The sequence below is a fragment of the Ranitomeya imitator genome, chromosome 5 (genome assembly GCF_032444005.1).
Source record: "Ranitomeya imitator isolate aRanImi1 chromosome 5, aRanImi1.pri, whole genome shotgun sequence".
NCBI classification, from domain to species: domain Eukaryota; kingdom Metazoa; phylum Chordata; class Amphibia; order Anura; family Dendrobatidae; genus Ranitomeya; species Ranitomeya imitator.
In genome coordinates, this window is record NC_091286.1 from 396690956 (window position 1) to 396706703 (window position 15748).

Here is a 15748-nt window from a genome sequence, read left to right on the forward strand (position 1 = left end):
TGTTCATTATTGCCCCATAGCTGTGCCCCATATAGTGCTCTGCACCATTCATGATTGTCCCTATAGCTGTGCCCGATACAGTGCTCTGCTCCGTTCATTATTTCCCTATAGCTGTGCCCCATACAGTGCTCTGCACCGTTCATGATTGTCCCATAGCTGTGCCCCATACAGTGCTCTGCACCGTTCATTGTTCCCTATAGCTGTGCCCCATATAGTGCTCTGCACCGTTCATTGTTCCCTATAGCTGTGCCCCATACAGTGCTCTGCACCGTTCATTGTTCCCTATAGCTGTGCCCCATACAGTGCTCTGCACCGTTCATTGTTCCCTATAGCTGTGCCCCATATAGTGCTCTGCACCATTCATTATTTCCCTATAGCTCTGCCATATAGTGCTCTGCACCGTTCATAGTTCCCTATATAAAGCTGTGCCATTGCCGCTGTTGCTGCAGTAAAAAAACAAAAAAAAACGCCATACTCACCTCTCTTGCTTGCAGCTCCCGGCGTCTCGTTCCGGCGTCCGGTCCCGGCGTCTCTGCACTGACTGATCAGGCAGAGGGCGCCGCGCACACTATATGCGTCATCGCGCCCTCTGACCTGAACAGTCAGAGAGCAGACGCCGGGAAGATGGAGGCGCCGGGAAGATGGAGCAGCGCCCGGCGGCTGGAACGCGGACAGGTGACTATTACATACTTACCTGGTCCCGACGTCCGGCTCCCCCTGCCTGTCACAGCTGGTCTTCGGTGCCGCAGCTTCTTTCTCTAATCAGCGGTCACCGGCAGCGCTGATTAGAGAAATGAATAGGCGGCTCCACCCCTATGGGAGGTGGAGCCGCCTATTCATTTCTGTAATGAGTGGTCCCACGTGACCGCTGAAGAGGGGAAGAAGCTGCAGCACAGAAGACCGTGGGACGGCAGGGACAGCGCCAGGATCGCTGGGACTAGGTAAGTATGCCTCAGCGTCCTCACCCGCCGACCCTGCCACCCACCTTGACTCGAGTATAAGCCGAGAGGGGCACTTTCAGCCCAAAAATTTGGGCTGAAAATCTCGGCTTATACTCGAGTATATACGGTATCTCCTTCTCTGCTTCAATTACACCTTCCCGGTGAGGTGCCCCCTCTCCTTGTCATTGGGACCGCTCCCCCCACAATATGCGGCGACCGCAGATTACTCCGCACCTGCCCTATAAGACGATACCCGACTTTTGAGAAGATTTTCAAGGATTAAAAAGTAGTCTTATACGCCAGAAAATACAGTATGTTTTTTTGGTTGCCGCGACATTGCATTAAAATGAAATAATAATGGGCGATTAAAATAACATATCTGCACCAAAATGGTATCATTAAAAATGTCAGCTCGGCGTGCAAAAAATAAGCCCTCACCCAACCCCAGATCACGAAAAATGGAGACGCTACGGGTAACAGAAAACTGCGCAATTTGTTTTTTTTTTTGTAGCAAAGTTTGGAAATTTTTTTCACCACTTAGATAAAAGAGAACCTAGACATGTTTGGTGTCTATGAACTTGTAATGACCTGGAGAATCATAATGGCAGGTCAGTTTTGGCATTTAATGAACCTAGAACAAAAGCCAAACAAAAAACAAGTGTGGGATTGCACTTTTTTTGCAATTTCACCACACTTGGAATTTTGTTCCCATTTTCTAGTACATGACATGCTAAAACCAATGGTGTTGTTCAAAAGTACAACTCGTCCCGCAAAAAATAAGCCCTCACATGGCCAAATTGATGGAAAAATAAAAAAAGTTATGGCTCTGGGAAGGAGGGGAGCGAAAAACAAAAAAAACTTTGGGGGTTAAGTAGGGAAAACCCATTTAAAAGTAAAATCAAGAGGCATGATACAAAAGTTAATTTCATATACGGTAAGTTTCTAAAAACTTTATAGTACCTCAAGAATTCGTTTTAATGAGTCAACATAGTTTTTCTCACTTTCCACAATTGATCCAAGAATGTATCTTCTCACAATCTATAAAAACAATGGGAAATGTCATTACATTTACTATAAATCCTGTTAATTTATTTGCCCATCATGTAAGTTAACAAACAGGCATATTCATAGGATAGATAAAATGCAATCACAAATTTCAATACATCTAATATTGCAGCATGTCACTCCTTTAACAAGAACAATATATCATGCACATAAACATGAGAATGCAGGTGTTACAAAACGGTCAATAGATTTACATTTGTATCTTCAATCTGTTGCTACATTCTCAAAACATTAGCTTTTTCATTCATTTTGCAAATGAGGTGTTAAGTGGGGATGACACACCACTTAAGAAGAAACTACTTCCTCAGGTTATTTTCCCGCCCAGCGCTAGCCTCTGGCTTGATTGATAGCTTACTACCTGATGTAGCTCACTTTCTGATGTCCTTGCCTGGAGCTTAACATCACACAGACAGTGAGCTATCAATCAAGTAAAACAGGCTGGTGCTGGACATGAAAACTACGTCGGGAGGCATAAGCTTGTTAATTGCCCGTGTACAGAATGCTTAATGCCTTATTTGCATATTCATTAAAATGTGAATTACCTTGGAATGCAGCAACAGACAGAAAATATAAAGGTGTCAATGGATTTACATTTCAAAATCTACTTGCATGAGGTTTGGGAGAGTTTATCTTTAACTGTGATGGTAGTGATTGGCTGCAGCATCCACATGCACAGGTTTTTAGATCAACCCTTAAAAACAGTTTAATATGATTCCGATGGTACCGAGTTTATAAATTTTTATATACTTTACTTGTTTGTGCATTTCTTTACAAGGGTGGGGGTGGCATACTTTTCTGAGACTTATAACTTATTTTTTGTTTATAAAGCTGTATAAGAGCTTGTCTTTTTGCATTAAGAGCTGTACTTTTTACTGGTAGTAATTTTCAGATGCAGCTTTTTAATTACTTTTTATTTTACTTTTATTGAGATGAGAGGGACAAAAAGCAAGATAAAAAAAAGAATTAAATAGTATTATAGTATGGGTCATTACATATGTGAACAAAATAAATAGAGATAGCGGCGCTGATGCAGATGGAAATGAGACGCAGCAGATAATATTCTGTACCACACACAGAGAGAATTGGATAAATGTATAAAATAAATAAAAAACCTGCGCTGTCTGCTATATATACAGAAATCAAACAATCACAGTACGAAATTATCTGTCAGATGAGGAACATTAATCGTATTGAAATGCATACATGTACTCAAACTCAGATAGATGCACTTAGTAGCTATAATAGAAAAAAAGGAAAAAGAAAAAGGAGAGCAATATTAGTAAATGATTCCTATTTTTAAAGGGGTAAGGATACTACTATAGTGTGTATAAATGTTATCGGGAGTGCATAAATAATATTCCCGAAAATACCAGGATAATAAAAAAAGAGAATAAAAATATAATAAAATAATATACTCCTGTGGTTTAAACGTTGTTAATAAAGCACCCGTTCCTGCCTGGAAATAGAGTCAATATAGCAGCAAACAAGTACTCGTATATAGATCAATGGAGGCGCCGTGGTTGCGCACACAGTCTCAGTACAGTACCTGTAATGTAGATAGGCGCTTTAACAATCTCCGTGGTAGCTGTAGATGAATGCTGCTAAATAATCAGCTGATGGATGCGGGCGTTACAATCTTCCAAGCGGCTTATGCGAGCGCTGTCCTGGTTTTTGGCTCCCACTGCGATCCGTAGTGTCTCCAGGGGCACCACGTGACTCAAGAACACGTGACCCGAACGTCACTGCAGGTCCTGCGAAGCATCGTACTAGGACGTTCAAGTAGCGGCCGTGCAGGCGCCTGTCACCGGCCGGGACAGCGCTCGCATAAGCCGCTTGGAAGATTGTAACGCCCGCATCCATCAGCTGATTATTTAGCAGCATTCATCTACAGCTACCACGGAGATTCTTAAAGCGCCTATCTACATTACAGGTACTGTACTGAGACTGTGTGCGCAACCACGGCGCCTCCATTGATCTATATACGAGTACTTGTTTGCTGCTATATTGACTCTATTTCCAGGCAGGAACGGGTGCTTTATTAACAACGTTTAAACCACAGGAGTATATTATTTTATTATATTTTTATTCTCTTTTTTTATTATCCTGGTATTTTCGGGAATATTATTTATGCACTCCCGATAACATTTATACACACTATAGTAGTATCCTTACCCCTTTAAAAATAGGAATCATTTACTAATATTGCTCTCCTTTTTCTTTTTCCTTTTTTTCTATTATAGCTACTAAGTGCATCTATCTGAGTTTGAGTACATGTATGCATTTCAATACGATTAATGTTCCTCATCTGACAGGTAATTTCGTACTGTGATTGTTTGATTTCTGTATATATAGCAGACAGCGCAGGTTTTTTATTTATTTTATACATCATTACATATGTGGTATTACCAAATAGGAGTTGCTTTGTGAGTGTGGTTGTTTTTTTAAATATATATATATTTTTATATTTTATTTTTACACTTAAAAACATTTTTTACTTACTAGTCTAACAAGGGGGCTTGAACATGCGATCCTTTGATCACATTGATGATACACATCCCAACGAATGCTGTACAGTGCATTACTAAGCCTGTCAGTTTTTCACGGATAGGTCTTGTTCACACATTCAGTATTTGGTTATTATTTTACATCGGTATTTGTAAGACAAAATCAGGAGTGGAACAATCCTAGGAAATGTATCACCCACTCTTGGTTATGGCTTACAAATACTGAGGTAATACTGAACATGTGAATGTGGCCATAGACTGCTGCACATGGCAGATACAAATGCAATTGCTCGGCATTCAGTTATAAAGGCAACGCATCAGCACTAGTGCTTGGGTGTTAACAGAGTGTCTCCGGCATGCTCGAATATTATGTTCGAGACTCCGCGGCTGTTAGACAGCCACAACACATGTAGCGATTGTTTCTCAGGCAATCCTTTGACATGTGTTGCAGCTGTTAACAGCCGCGAGACATGCAGCTGCGGGATCTCGAAAATATTATTCGAGCACGCCGAAGACACTCGGTTAGCACACAAGCATGCTCAGATAACACCTCATCCAACACATTGGCTCATCACTAATTAGCACCCTACAACTGCTGACAGGCAGACAGAGAGCCAGCTATCTCTGCCAAAGTCTTTATATGTGTGGTCATTGATATGGTGGCATGTAAAGAGTTAAACAGCCACAAAAAGCTGCAATGCTGGCTGTTGCAGTGGAGGCCACTACTGTGGATAGCACAGAACAAAAACACCCCCAACCAAGCTATAGACTAGTACCAAGTAAAACGTCAGGCAGAGAGTAGATATAAAATGCCTTTATTATTTATGACTGGCAATAAATATATAAACAATACATAAATGTGCGCACAAAAACACAAAGGAATTAATTAAAAAAATATAATATATAAAACCAATGTATATTTAATTGGTAAAATAATATAACGGACTGACCCAAGAAATAATCTAATCTTGTTTATATATTAGCAGGAGTAACCACTAAAAATAGTCTAATGTCAAAAAAGTACACATAAAATAGCCAAAGGTATGAAAATGGCCAAGACCCCTATACAAAAAAGCCACAGTAAAAAAATATAAAAGAATATATATATATATATATATATATATATATATATATATATGTATGTAAAAAGTGATGAAAAACCAAAAGTGGAATATATGAGGAACAATTGTCCTACTCAAATGCCATGTGAAAAAATAAAATACTATATATGCCCCCAAAAAATATTAATATAGTGTGCAAACCAAGCAATATTAGATAAAAAAGTGCAAATTTAGCAAAGAAGTGTATGCAAATAGGGGTGCATTGAACCACATCTAAACCATTTGGCTCAAAAATACATGGTAAAATAGCCCGTGATTAACTCTGAATATATATATATAGTTGTAGCACAAAGTGCAATAATTTATACAATACTGAGCTTGCAATCCAAGGTAAAAGGGGTTTATATCACAAATGTACTATATAGAACAGTGAATACGAGTGCTCCCATACAATATAAGGTGCTAAGCTGTAATGAAAAGAGGCACCTAATGTCTCCAATGAAACATATGAGGCCTATCACTGACAGGCTCCTCTGGAATAACGCACACCGCTACAATAAAGCTCCAACAGGAGTCCCACCACAAGGTACAAATTAGCATAAATAGTGTGGAAGCACACCGTACCTTAATCACGCAAGATACTCTGGGTCAGTCCGGTCCTTTGCTAGAGCGCACCCCGACGCGCGTTTCGGATCTAGTCCCCCTGACGAAGGACTAGATCCGAAACGCGCGTCGGGGTGCGCTCTAGCAAAGGACCGGACTGACCCAGAGTATCTTGCGTGATTAAGGTACGGTGTGCTTCCACACTATTTATGCTAATTTGTACCTTGTGGTGGGACTCCTGTTGGAGCTTTATTGTAGCGGTGTGCGTTATTCCAGAGGAGCCTGTCAGTGATAGGCCTCATATGTTTCATTGGAGACATTAGGTGCCTCTTTTCATTACAGCTTAGCACCTTATATTGTATGGGAGCACTCGTATTCACTGTTCTATGTAGTACATTTGTGATATAAACCCCTTTTACCTTGGATTGCAAGCTCAGTATTGTATAAATTATTGCACTTTGTGCTACAACTATATATATATATATATATATATATATATATATATTCAGCGTTAATCACTGGCTATTTTACCATGTATTTTTGAGCCAAATGGTTTAGATGTGGTTCAATGCACCCCTATTTGCATACACTTCTTTGCTAAATTTGCACTTTTTTATCAAATATTGCTTGGTTTGCACACTATATTAATATTTTTTTTGGGCATATATAGCATTTTATTTTTTCACATGGCATTTGAGTAGGACAATTGTTCCTCATATATACCACTTTTGGTTTTTCATCACATTTTACATACATATATATATATATATATATATATATATATATATATATATATATATATATATATATATATATATATATATATATATATATTCTTTTATATTTTTTTACTGTGGCTTTTTTGTATAGGGGTATTGGCCATTTTCATACCTTTGGCTATTTTATGTGTACTTTTTTGACATTAGACTATTTTTAGTGGTTACTCCTGCTAATATATAAACAAGATTAGATTATTTCTTGGGTCAGTCCGTTATATTATTTTACCAATTAAATATACATTGGTTTTATATATTATATTTTTTTAATTAATTCCTTTGTGTTTTTGTGCGCACATTTATGTATTGTTTATATATTTATTGCCAGTCATAAATAATAAAGGCATTTTATATCTACTCTCTGCCTGACGTTTTACTTGGTACTAGTCTATAGCTTGGTTGGGGGTGTTTTTGTTCTCAAATAGTGGTTGTAGTCCACACTTCTCTTCCACAGGGCACTGATCACTTACATTATTTATATTTCTATAGTGATAAGTATATAGTGCTGTGGTGTCTCTGTGGTTGTGTTTAATGTGGATAGCACAGGCACAGCTCCTGTGCTTGAACCATCCCTGCACCGTACATGCACTGCATGGTGAGAAAAGTAACACTTTACTATGACACACATGTACAGTGAGTTGTGAGAAAGGGTTAAATGTACTTTTAAAAGAAAAAAAAAAATTATGTTTTCTGTTGAATTCTGTTTTCAGTTTTTTTTTGTTGATATAAAATGTGGCAATTTTTACACTAGCCACTAAGCCTAATACTAGAGTCAAACTTCCTGTTCCGTCTTTTCAGCAGCCATTATCACAGGCAGAATTACAATGACTGGTAACAGCTCGATAAACCAGAGATAACACCGTATTCACCAGCCATAATAGGTGAAGGGCTCAGTTCATCTTTTTCTCCTTATTTCCTGCACTGTTAAGTAGCCACATGGATATAAGCAGTGACTAGCTCTAACTCATTGATTTCTAAAAAAGTATTTTCTAGGCATGCTCCATACAGGCCAGAGGACCAAGCACGCCTGGAAAATACTTTCATAAAAGTCATTGCTGCCAATGTCCATGTGGCTGCTGAAAGAACGGAAATATTACTCTAATAGCCTTACTGGGGCCAAAGCGGTAAGGGACCCCACTTCTACTGCCAAAGCAACAAGCAGCTCCTGCCATAGACACATTACTGCACTGCAGGGGCCCATATACTGTTCTTGTAAAGGGGCCAGTGTGAGACTGAGGGACATTGGGCCCGCCAGAGGACTTGATTTTCAGGGCCCACCTTTTATTTATACAAAATCCAATACATTATTGTTAAAAGGGATTTTTCGGACCTGGGCTAAATTTTCATCAGGCACTGTAACAAGTGGTATAACTGTAGGATACACAATGTCAGGATGCTTGCTAATGCTATCTGTTATCACGTGATTGATCCAGATGATGACGCTGGGTTCTCCCCCACTCAAGAGTCCAATAGCATCTGCACTAGACTTCCCTGAAAGTGAAGCGAGGGCCCACCGGGGGATTCTCTGGTGGGCCAGTTCAACCTCGATAGGGGCTGTGCCCACCCATGGCTGGAAACGCTGATCAGATTACATATTTGATTTCTTTCCACTCTGCATTAGGTCTTCACGCCTGTAGAATTATGCTTTGAAGGAGGACATGAGCTGGAACATTACCACTTCCCACTAACCCTCCGCATTACAAAGCAGTGTGTTATACGGCCAGGGAAGCATGGGAGGGACGGAAAGAGCGGAGCACAGGAGGAGGAATCTCTGGCATTATAGGAAGAATGGAAAGTGCTACCCTGGTAATGGGAATCCTGCAGGGTAGAGAAATGGGATTCATGTATTCCCTCACATTTATACAAAAACTATAGAAAACAATTCGGACTCTCACAGCTTGTAGGAAATGAGGAGAAAGCTCAGCACCGACTTTCTTATATATCTGGTGACAAAACTCAGAAACGTTTATCTTATAGTCCATAAGAGTATAATAATAGTAATAATGATTTATATAGCGCCAACATATACAGCAGTGTTTTACAGTTCTACAGATTTTTCTTTATAGAAGGGGGATTAGATAGCATTTCTGGTTACTATTTTGGGGTATTCATAATTCAAATAATTTACATTTTTTTTTACCAACAAAAAGAAAGGAAAAGAAAAAATTGAATCATAAATTGAATCACACTCTGCTCAGAGTGTGATTAGCGTAATCGGTCCGATGCTCTCAGATCAGGGAAAGCATGGTTGTCTGCACTAGCCCTTATACCAAATCTTTTCTCACAAAACTACTATCTATTCTGCTTCTCTTGCACTACAACAAGGTGCCTGCAGATGGCGCTGCATTTTCATGCTAACAGGGTCAGTTTAACCAACCTCATACTGTTTAGCTACAGTGTTAATTAGATTGTCCACTAGATGGCAGTCTCAACAAAATGTTGCAGAGTGGACCGTGTATGATACAATTAGATTTGTAGTCTCACACAGTAATATGTAAGGATTCCGCCTGCAATAGGAAATGACATGGGATATGGTATAAGGATTACATCAACCACATTCCTAACAGTAAATGCAAAAAAAAAAAGCGAAAATGTTTACCTGCTGCTGGGTTAATCCTTCTGGCATAGGGGACATGATCGCCTCTGTATGCACACAGTCTACATCTATAAATAATTTCAGCTCTTCATCTTCAACACAGGTAGATTTACGGTCTGAAATCCAAAGATAAAAGAAAAAACGGCTTTATTAAGCAGAACTTTGCAAATTCAGTCATTTGTATCAAAGCAGAACCAAAGACATCTCGCTTCTAAAGGGTCAGAAATGCGAAAGGCAACTGATTGCGGGAACTATTCGCTTCATTAAATATTTTACAACATACAGAAAGGACAATAAAAACAAAGGAGTGTCATAGATAGCAATGCGGCTGCCTTTTTATGTTTTTATCTGAAATGTAATGGATATCATGAAGCCACTAAAAAGCACTAAATAAAAGCATTGGACCCAGTGCACCCCGGAGCTACCTCTAGCCCGGGTACTCAATGAGTAGACCCCAGCTGTGTCAATCAAACGGGGTCACCTTCTTCCAGCAGCGCTTTGGCAGTGAATTGGGGTCAGCCTGGACACTAACCAGTCTTAATGCCAAAGCCTCATATGCAGCAAGTTGTGAAGCGAGGCGAGTTCTGACACCTAGACATTATAAAGCAATACCTTTATTAATGATTTGTGGGATTGGAGCAGATGGGCTAGCCTTCGATTCTCATGGGCATCAAAGAGTCATCTATGACCCAGTCATGAGACCATCACAATACTCCCTATATCAAAGTGGTTCAGAAACTTATGCGTCTATGTTTTTCCTGCTTCTAATACACCTAGAGATGATAGCGTATTTGCCTCCTAATGATATATTCCATTAACAACATAATCCATTCAAACATCTGTCAGTGGTGTTAATGTTATGGCTAATTGATGTATACCATTCAGGAGTCCAAAATACAAACAGATAATGACCATCTTGGCGCACCTGCCCGGTCAGCAGTAACTAGCGCAGTAGGGCATCTGAGTCGTGTCTGATACTGGATCCTAGGGCAGAATTCGGGGAGTTATTTGACTGTACCATGCAAAACGAAGGATTTGGTTCTGATGTAGGATCGACCCTTCTTCACTGCAGCCTTGGTTTTCTCCAGCCCGTCTTTTGTGCCTTCCTTTGCAGCCTTCATCAGCCTCTGCACCTACATCACAAGGCACAGTACAGTTAGGTAAGGGACGGTGTCACAGAGGATCTGTAGGGACTATGACCATGCACTAATGAGGAGCTACAAACTCCGCTACATCACCTTGAGTTCATGTTTTTGTTTTAACTGTTGAATCTCTACGCCTCCCACTTTGTTTGCCACCAAATCTTTCATCTTTCTCTCGTAGTGCTGTTTTATACGTGTTAGGTCCTGAGAAAGCTATATGGAAAAATATTGGTATAATCTTTGTGAATAAATAGGTAACAAACAGTAGCTGCTATGACATTCTTTATTCCTCATTCTCATCATACAGAATGGAAGGGAAACACCTTATCTGAGCACGTTCACTCATCACTAGTGGCCACTAACCTAAAATGATGGGGTTTAGGAAGGCTATGTAGAGGATTAGGTGAAGTTCCCGCTATGAGATTTTGCATTGTGGATAGGATTTATAGAAAGCTCAGGCCTACTAGACCATTTCTTTCCCAACGCTGCATAAACTGATCTGTGGTGAGCATGTGAAGTCTGCAACATCTCAACTTCTCTTCCAGATAAAATTCAGCCTATGTGCGGGTTTTTCCCCATAGAATTCCATAAAAGGCGGAAAATCAACAGGTCAAAAAAATAAAACACAAATTCCGCAATATAACTGTATCAATATAGTTTTGGCAAAACAAAATACCAGGAAGTATCAATGACAAGGTAGCTTTTATTTAAAATATGAAGCACCAAAGAAAAAAAGACAAAAATGCACAGTGTCAAACACAAAGTCTTATGTTATAAAATAAAAACCCACACTGAAAAAAAAATAAAAAATCAAAAAACACAATGAAAACACCTCAGAAAGAATCCCTATGTATGGCTCCCACTAATACTGTGCATGCAATCTCCAATATCTATAAGCTTCCATTAGATAGTGATCCAGATATTCTTCCCCCTTAGGCCTGTTCCACACGTCCAGATAATTCCGGTACCAAAAATCGGTACCGGAATTATCCGTGTTCTCTCGTGGCACATCAGTGTGGCACACGTGCGGCATCCGTGTGCCGCCCGTGTGCCGACTGGGTACCACACGCACCGTGCAGAAGACAGCGCTACAATTAAGCGCTGTCCCCTGCATCTGGTGCTGAAGCCGCCATTCATTTCTTCTCTCCAACAGTGTTCGCTGGAATGAAGACATGAAAAATCCTTTTTTTTTTTTTTGGTGTTAAAAAAAGGTCCCTGTCCCCAACCCCCTCCCACCCCCTGTGCGCCCCCCTTCCCCTCCTTCCCCCCCCCCCGCTGTTAAGAAAATACATACCCGTCTCCCTTGCTGCTTCCTCTCCTCGCCGCAGCTTCTCCTGTATGAGCGGTCACAAATGCTGGGCAAAAAGCTAAAATAGTTGATACTCTGCAGGTTTCAAAAGACTAGTGATGAGCGAGTATGCTCGTTACTTGAGTTTCTCCAAGCAGGCTCAGGTCGTCTCCAACTATTTGGGCGTGCTCGGAGATTTAGTTTATGTCAACAATGCTGCATGATTTGCAGCTGCTAACAAACATGAAATCCCCAAATGTAATCATGCAGCTGCATTGACAAACTAAATCTCCGAGCACGCCCAAATATTTGGAGACAACCTGAGCCTGCTTGGAGAAACTCGAGTAACAAGCATACTCGCTCATCACTACAAAAGACACAAAGAAATAATAAAAAAAAAAAGTGCATGAACATTTCGAAATCTCGGTCAGTCACTTTGATGGCACCCAACGTTTTTGCTGTAGAAAAAAAAGGCAGCAAAGAAAATACTGCAAAAACATCACGTGTGAACATACCCTTACAGTGTCTTTTTGTTATCACCGTGGCTGAGGCTCCAGAACCCAAGCACTGTGAGCATAGTGATTTGACTTATTTACCATGTTTCCACAACACAAACTTGTTGTGTTAATAATTACTAGTTACGGTACATTAAAAAAAATACCATCAAAATTGGATAATTTTTATTAAAATTAATTTACAATTATTTTTATAAAATCCAAAATATTTTTCACGGAGTCAATTCATATGATGATGTAATACTTAAGCAGTTCATGGATTCAGGGGTGCGACCATAAGAAGTAACGTACACATAGTGACTGCCAGAAAGCAGGGCAGAGGGGACTGGAACCATGAATCTCAATGAAAACCCTGATAATCACTTTTTGCTTCTTTATGAGAACTCTGTGAAGAGAATTACAACTGTACAGGAGAATTTCAGTGCACGAGGACATGTTCGGTGTTGGGATGTTTTATTGAGCAAAATAAAATAGTTAAATCCCTTACTGTATCACACTATTTCCCTTTGCACTTTTTTTCCCTTTTGGCAAATAGGACATGTTGCAAATGGAAAAATAAAGCTCGAAGGACAAAATTATCACTCAAGATGTGTACAGGAATTTACTAAAACATTCCTGAACTGATAGATCATTCCTTGGCCTAAAAAGGCAAAAGTTCTGTTAGTCATACTTACATAACCAGCAGGCAAACAATAAAAGTACAGTACATGGGAAAGGAATACCTATGGTAGCTTCAATGGGGCTCATAAAATCATTGCTTTAACATATTTTTGCACCAGGATTTTCATTAAATGTGCTTTTTTAATATCACACCTAGAAATGCTGTGTAAAATAAATATGGCTCTGATTTGGATAACTGCTTTGAGTTCCGTAAAAGAAACCTGTAATCAGAGACAAGCTGCACAAACTATCAGCAGCCTGAATCAAGGACTGTCTGTGTGACTTCAGACCGCAGTGTTTCAGAATAAACATACTTTGAGAAGCTGGTTGAGGACTGGGTATCTCAGTTGACTAGTCTGAGGCGGGTCCCCGTCCGGCCTCGCACCATCCCACTAAAGTTAACTAACTGAAAAGTCTCTTACTATGCTTGTCAGAGAGAGAAACATGCAAGTCAAATAGATCGGGGTGGTGAGGATATGGCCAGGGACCTGCCTTGGACTAGTCAGCCAAGACACATGGGCCCCAGCCAGCTTTTAAGCAAAATCTTCCTGGCTGCCCTCGTGAAGCATGAATTTGATGGCGGGCTTCTTTAAAGGGGTACTCCGGAGAGATAAATACGCTTGTACTGTCCCTGCCCTTATAAACTATAAAGATGAGATGCGCAGCGCAGTTTTGTGATCTTTATAACTCTTGTAATTCCGTGTGACAGCATCTGCTCCTCACTGCTGCCCCTCCTGTCTGGGACCTTACGTCACACACCAGTGTACAACTCCCCCCTGTAAGGAACAGCCAGCCTGAGAAGAGGAGGCGTGGCCACTCCCCCTGTTCCTTGCAGAGACACAGCTATAATCAGAAGACTGGCTGATAACAGCGAGGAGCTGCACACTGCTGTAATGTCGCAGACAGCGGGATAAGCAGTGCAGTGAAAAGCAGCTCCTGTCACCCCACCCTCTGATAATGGCTCCCTGATAATGACTGTATGATCACTGCAGAGAACAGGGGGAGTGGCCACCCCCCCCACCACGCCCCATTACTCACTGGTGTGTGATGTAAGGTCCCAGACGGGAGGGGGGAGCAGTGAGGAGCAGCTGCTGTCACTCGGAATTGCAAGGGTTATAAAGTTAAAGTGCACTGGGCATCTCATCTTTCAACTTTATAATTTATGAGGGCAGGGACAGTATAATCATTTTATTTTATCTCCCCTGAGTACGCCTCTGACTGCTAAACCCATAAGGTAATATAAAATCATATCCTGGCATCTGTAATGGGAAATTGTGGTGGGTTTTTGGCATTGCACTTGGAGAACTAAATGAACATATCAACATTCTTCATCAGCACAGGATACACAGGGGCAGATTTATTAAATTACTTTTGCACATTTCTTAGAACAATATTTTAAATGTACAAAAATATGTGCCTTTCTCATTATTGGCCAATTGTGCTCTCTGTATAAAAACATGGTTGTACTTGGCACTGTTGGCAGTAAGGTGTGGTTAAATATTACACAGGCCAGTACCTGGTATAAATGATGGTGCACGTTTTGCCTGCTCATGGCAGGTGTTTTTCCATGGATTAACATGGCCGGTGTACAAAATGCCAGTCTTGGTAAATATCTTCAGAGAATGTATGAAACATACACCAATATTTGTAGAACAAGTCGCGCTGCATTTATCTCCTGCTGGTCATCCCTTCGCTTGCTAATGTAGATATTAAATATTCCTTCTTTACAATCGTAAGGGAACGTTATAAAAGCTTAGAAACAAACATTCCTTTCTTCTGAACTGTGAAAGCGACATTTGTGAATTGATTTCACCAGTTATATTCGGGTAATAGACTGTAATAATGTACTAAGAGCTCCTGGGTGAGAAGTTTACAACCCTTCTCACAGAAGTTCATTACAATAGTACAGATTGGCAGCTTATGTTATGTTGAAGAAAATAAAATTACAATTATAAACTATATTGTGGCAAAAACAAGTGTATATCAAAATAACACCGTGAGTACCAATAACAGCATAAAGTGAGTTTAGACTAAATCAGTAAATGTTTGGGTAAAAAGCACCAGTAATAGATGGCCAAGCAGAAAATTGGTCTTTTTTATCCATCATACTACCAGGGTTGACATATAAGAAGTCTAGAAAGACAACTTCCAAGAACATTAATAATACCTTAAAGCCTTCCTAAAAATTGGCACTGCCAGGATAGAGGCCTGTATATCCCTTCCCAGCACATTAGCTACAATAATCTCCAGGCAGCAAAATAAAAGCAAACACAAAAAAACAAGACCATGTGAATATGTCCCTGGATTCAACCACTCTGGGAGCCAGCCAACTAAATTATCAATTATAGGAGTTGAATTAATTCTTACCACTGACATGGTTCTTTTTGCTCACACTCGTTTATCCACAACGTTAACCATGAGGGTATGTGCACACGTCAGGATTTATTCCTTGACAAAATCCTGAGAATTCTGCCACAAATCCGTGTTTTTTTTCCGTGCGGATTTCTCGCGGAATTTGCGCGTTTTTTGCATGGATTTTGCGCGGATTTTTTGCGGTTGTTTTTTTTTTCCCGGAATGTCCTTTTTGCTAGGAAATC

At 40.2% G+C, this 15748-nt stretch overlaps 1 protein-coding gene across 6 annotated transcripts in view; it reads right to left on the bottom strand.

Annotated features, from left to right (window-relative positions):
* ARHGEF10 (Rho guanine nucleotide exchange factor 10) overlaps window positions 1-15748 on the bottom strand; it is a 296127-nt gene that overhangs the window by 140956 nt on the left and 139423 nt on the right. For 5 of the 6 annotated variants that reach the window (XM_069726904.1, XM_069726903.1, XM_069726907.1 and 2 more), the window contains 4 exons: window positions 10785-10901; window positions 10565-10679; window positions 9550-9662; window positions 1902-1979 (listed from right to left, as the gene is read on the bottom strand). In XM_069726904.1, coding sequence (XP_069583005.1) covers window positions 1902-1979; window positions 9550-9662; window positions 10565-10679; window positions 10785-10901 — 423 coding nt within the window. The remainder of the gene's footprint in view (window positions 1-1901; window positions 1980-9549; window positions 9663-10564; window positions 10680-10784; window positions 10902-15748) is intronic. The other variant, XM_069726905.1, reaches the window with a different exon arrangement.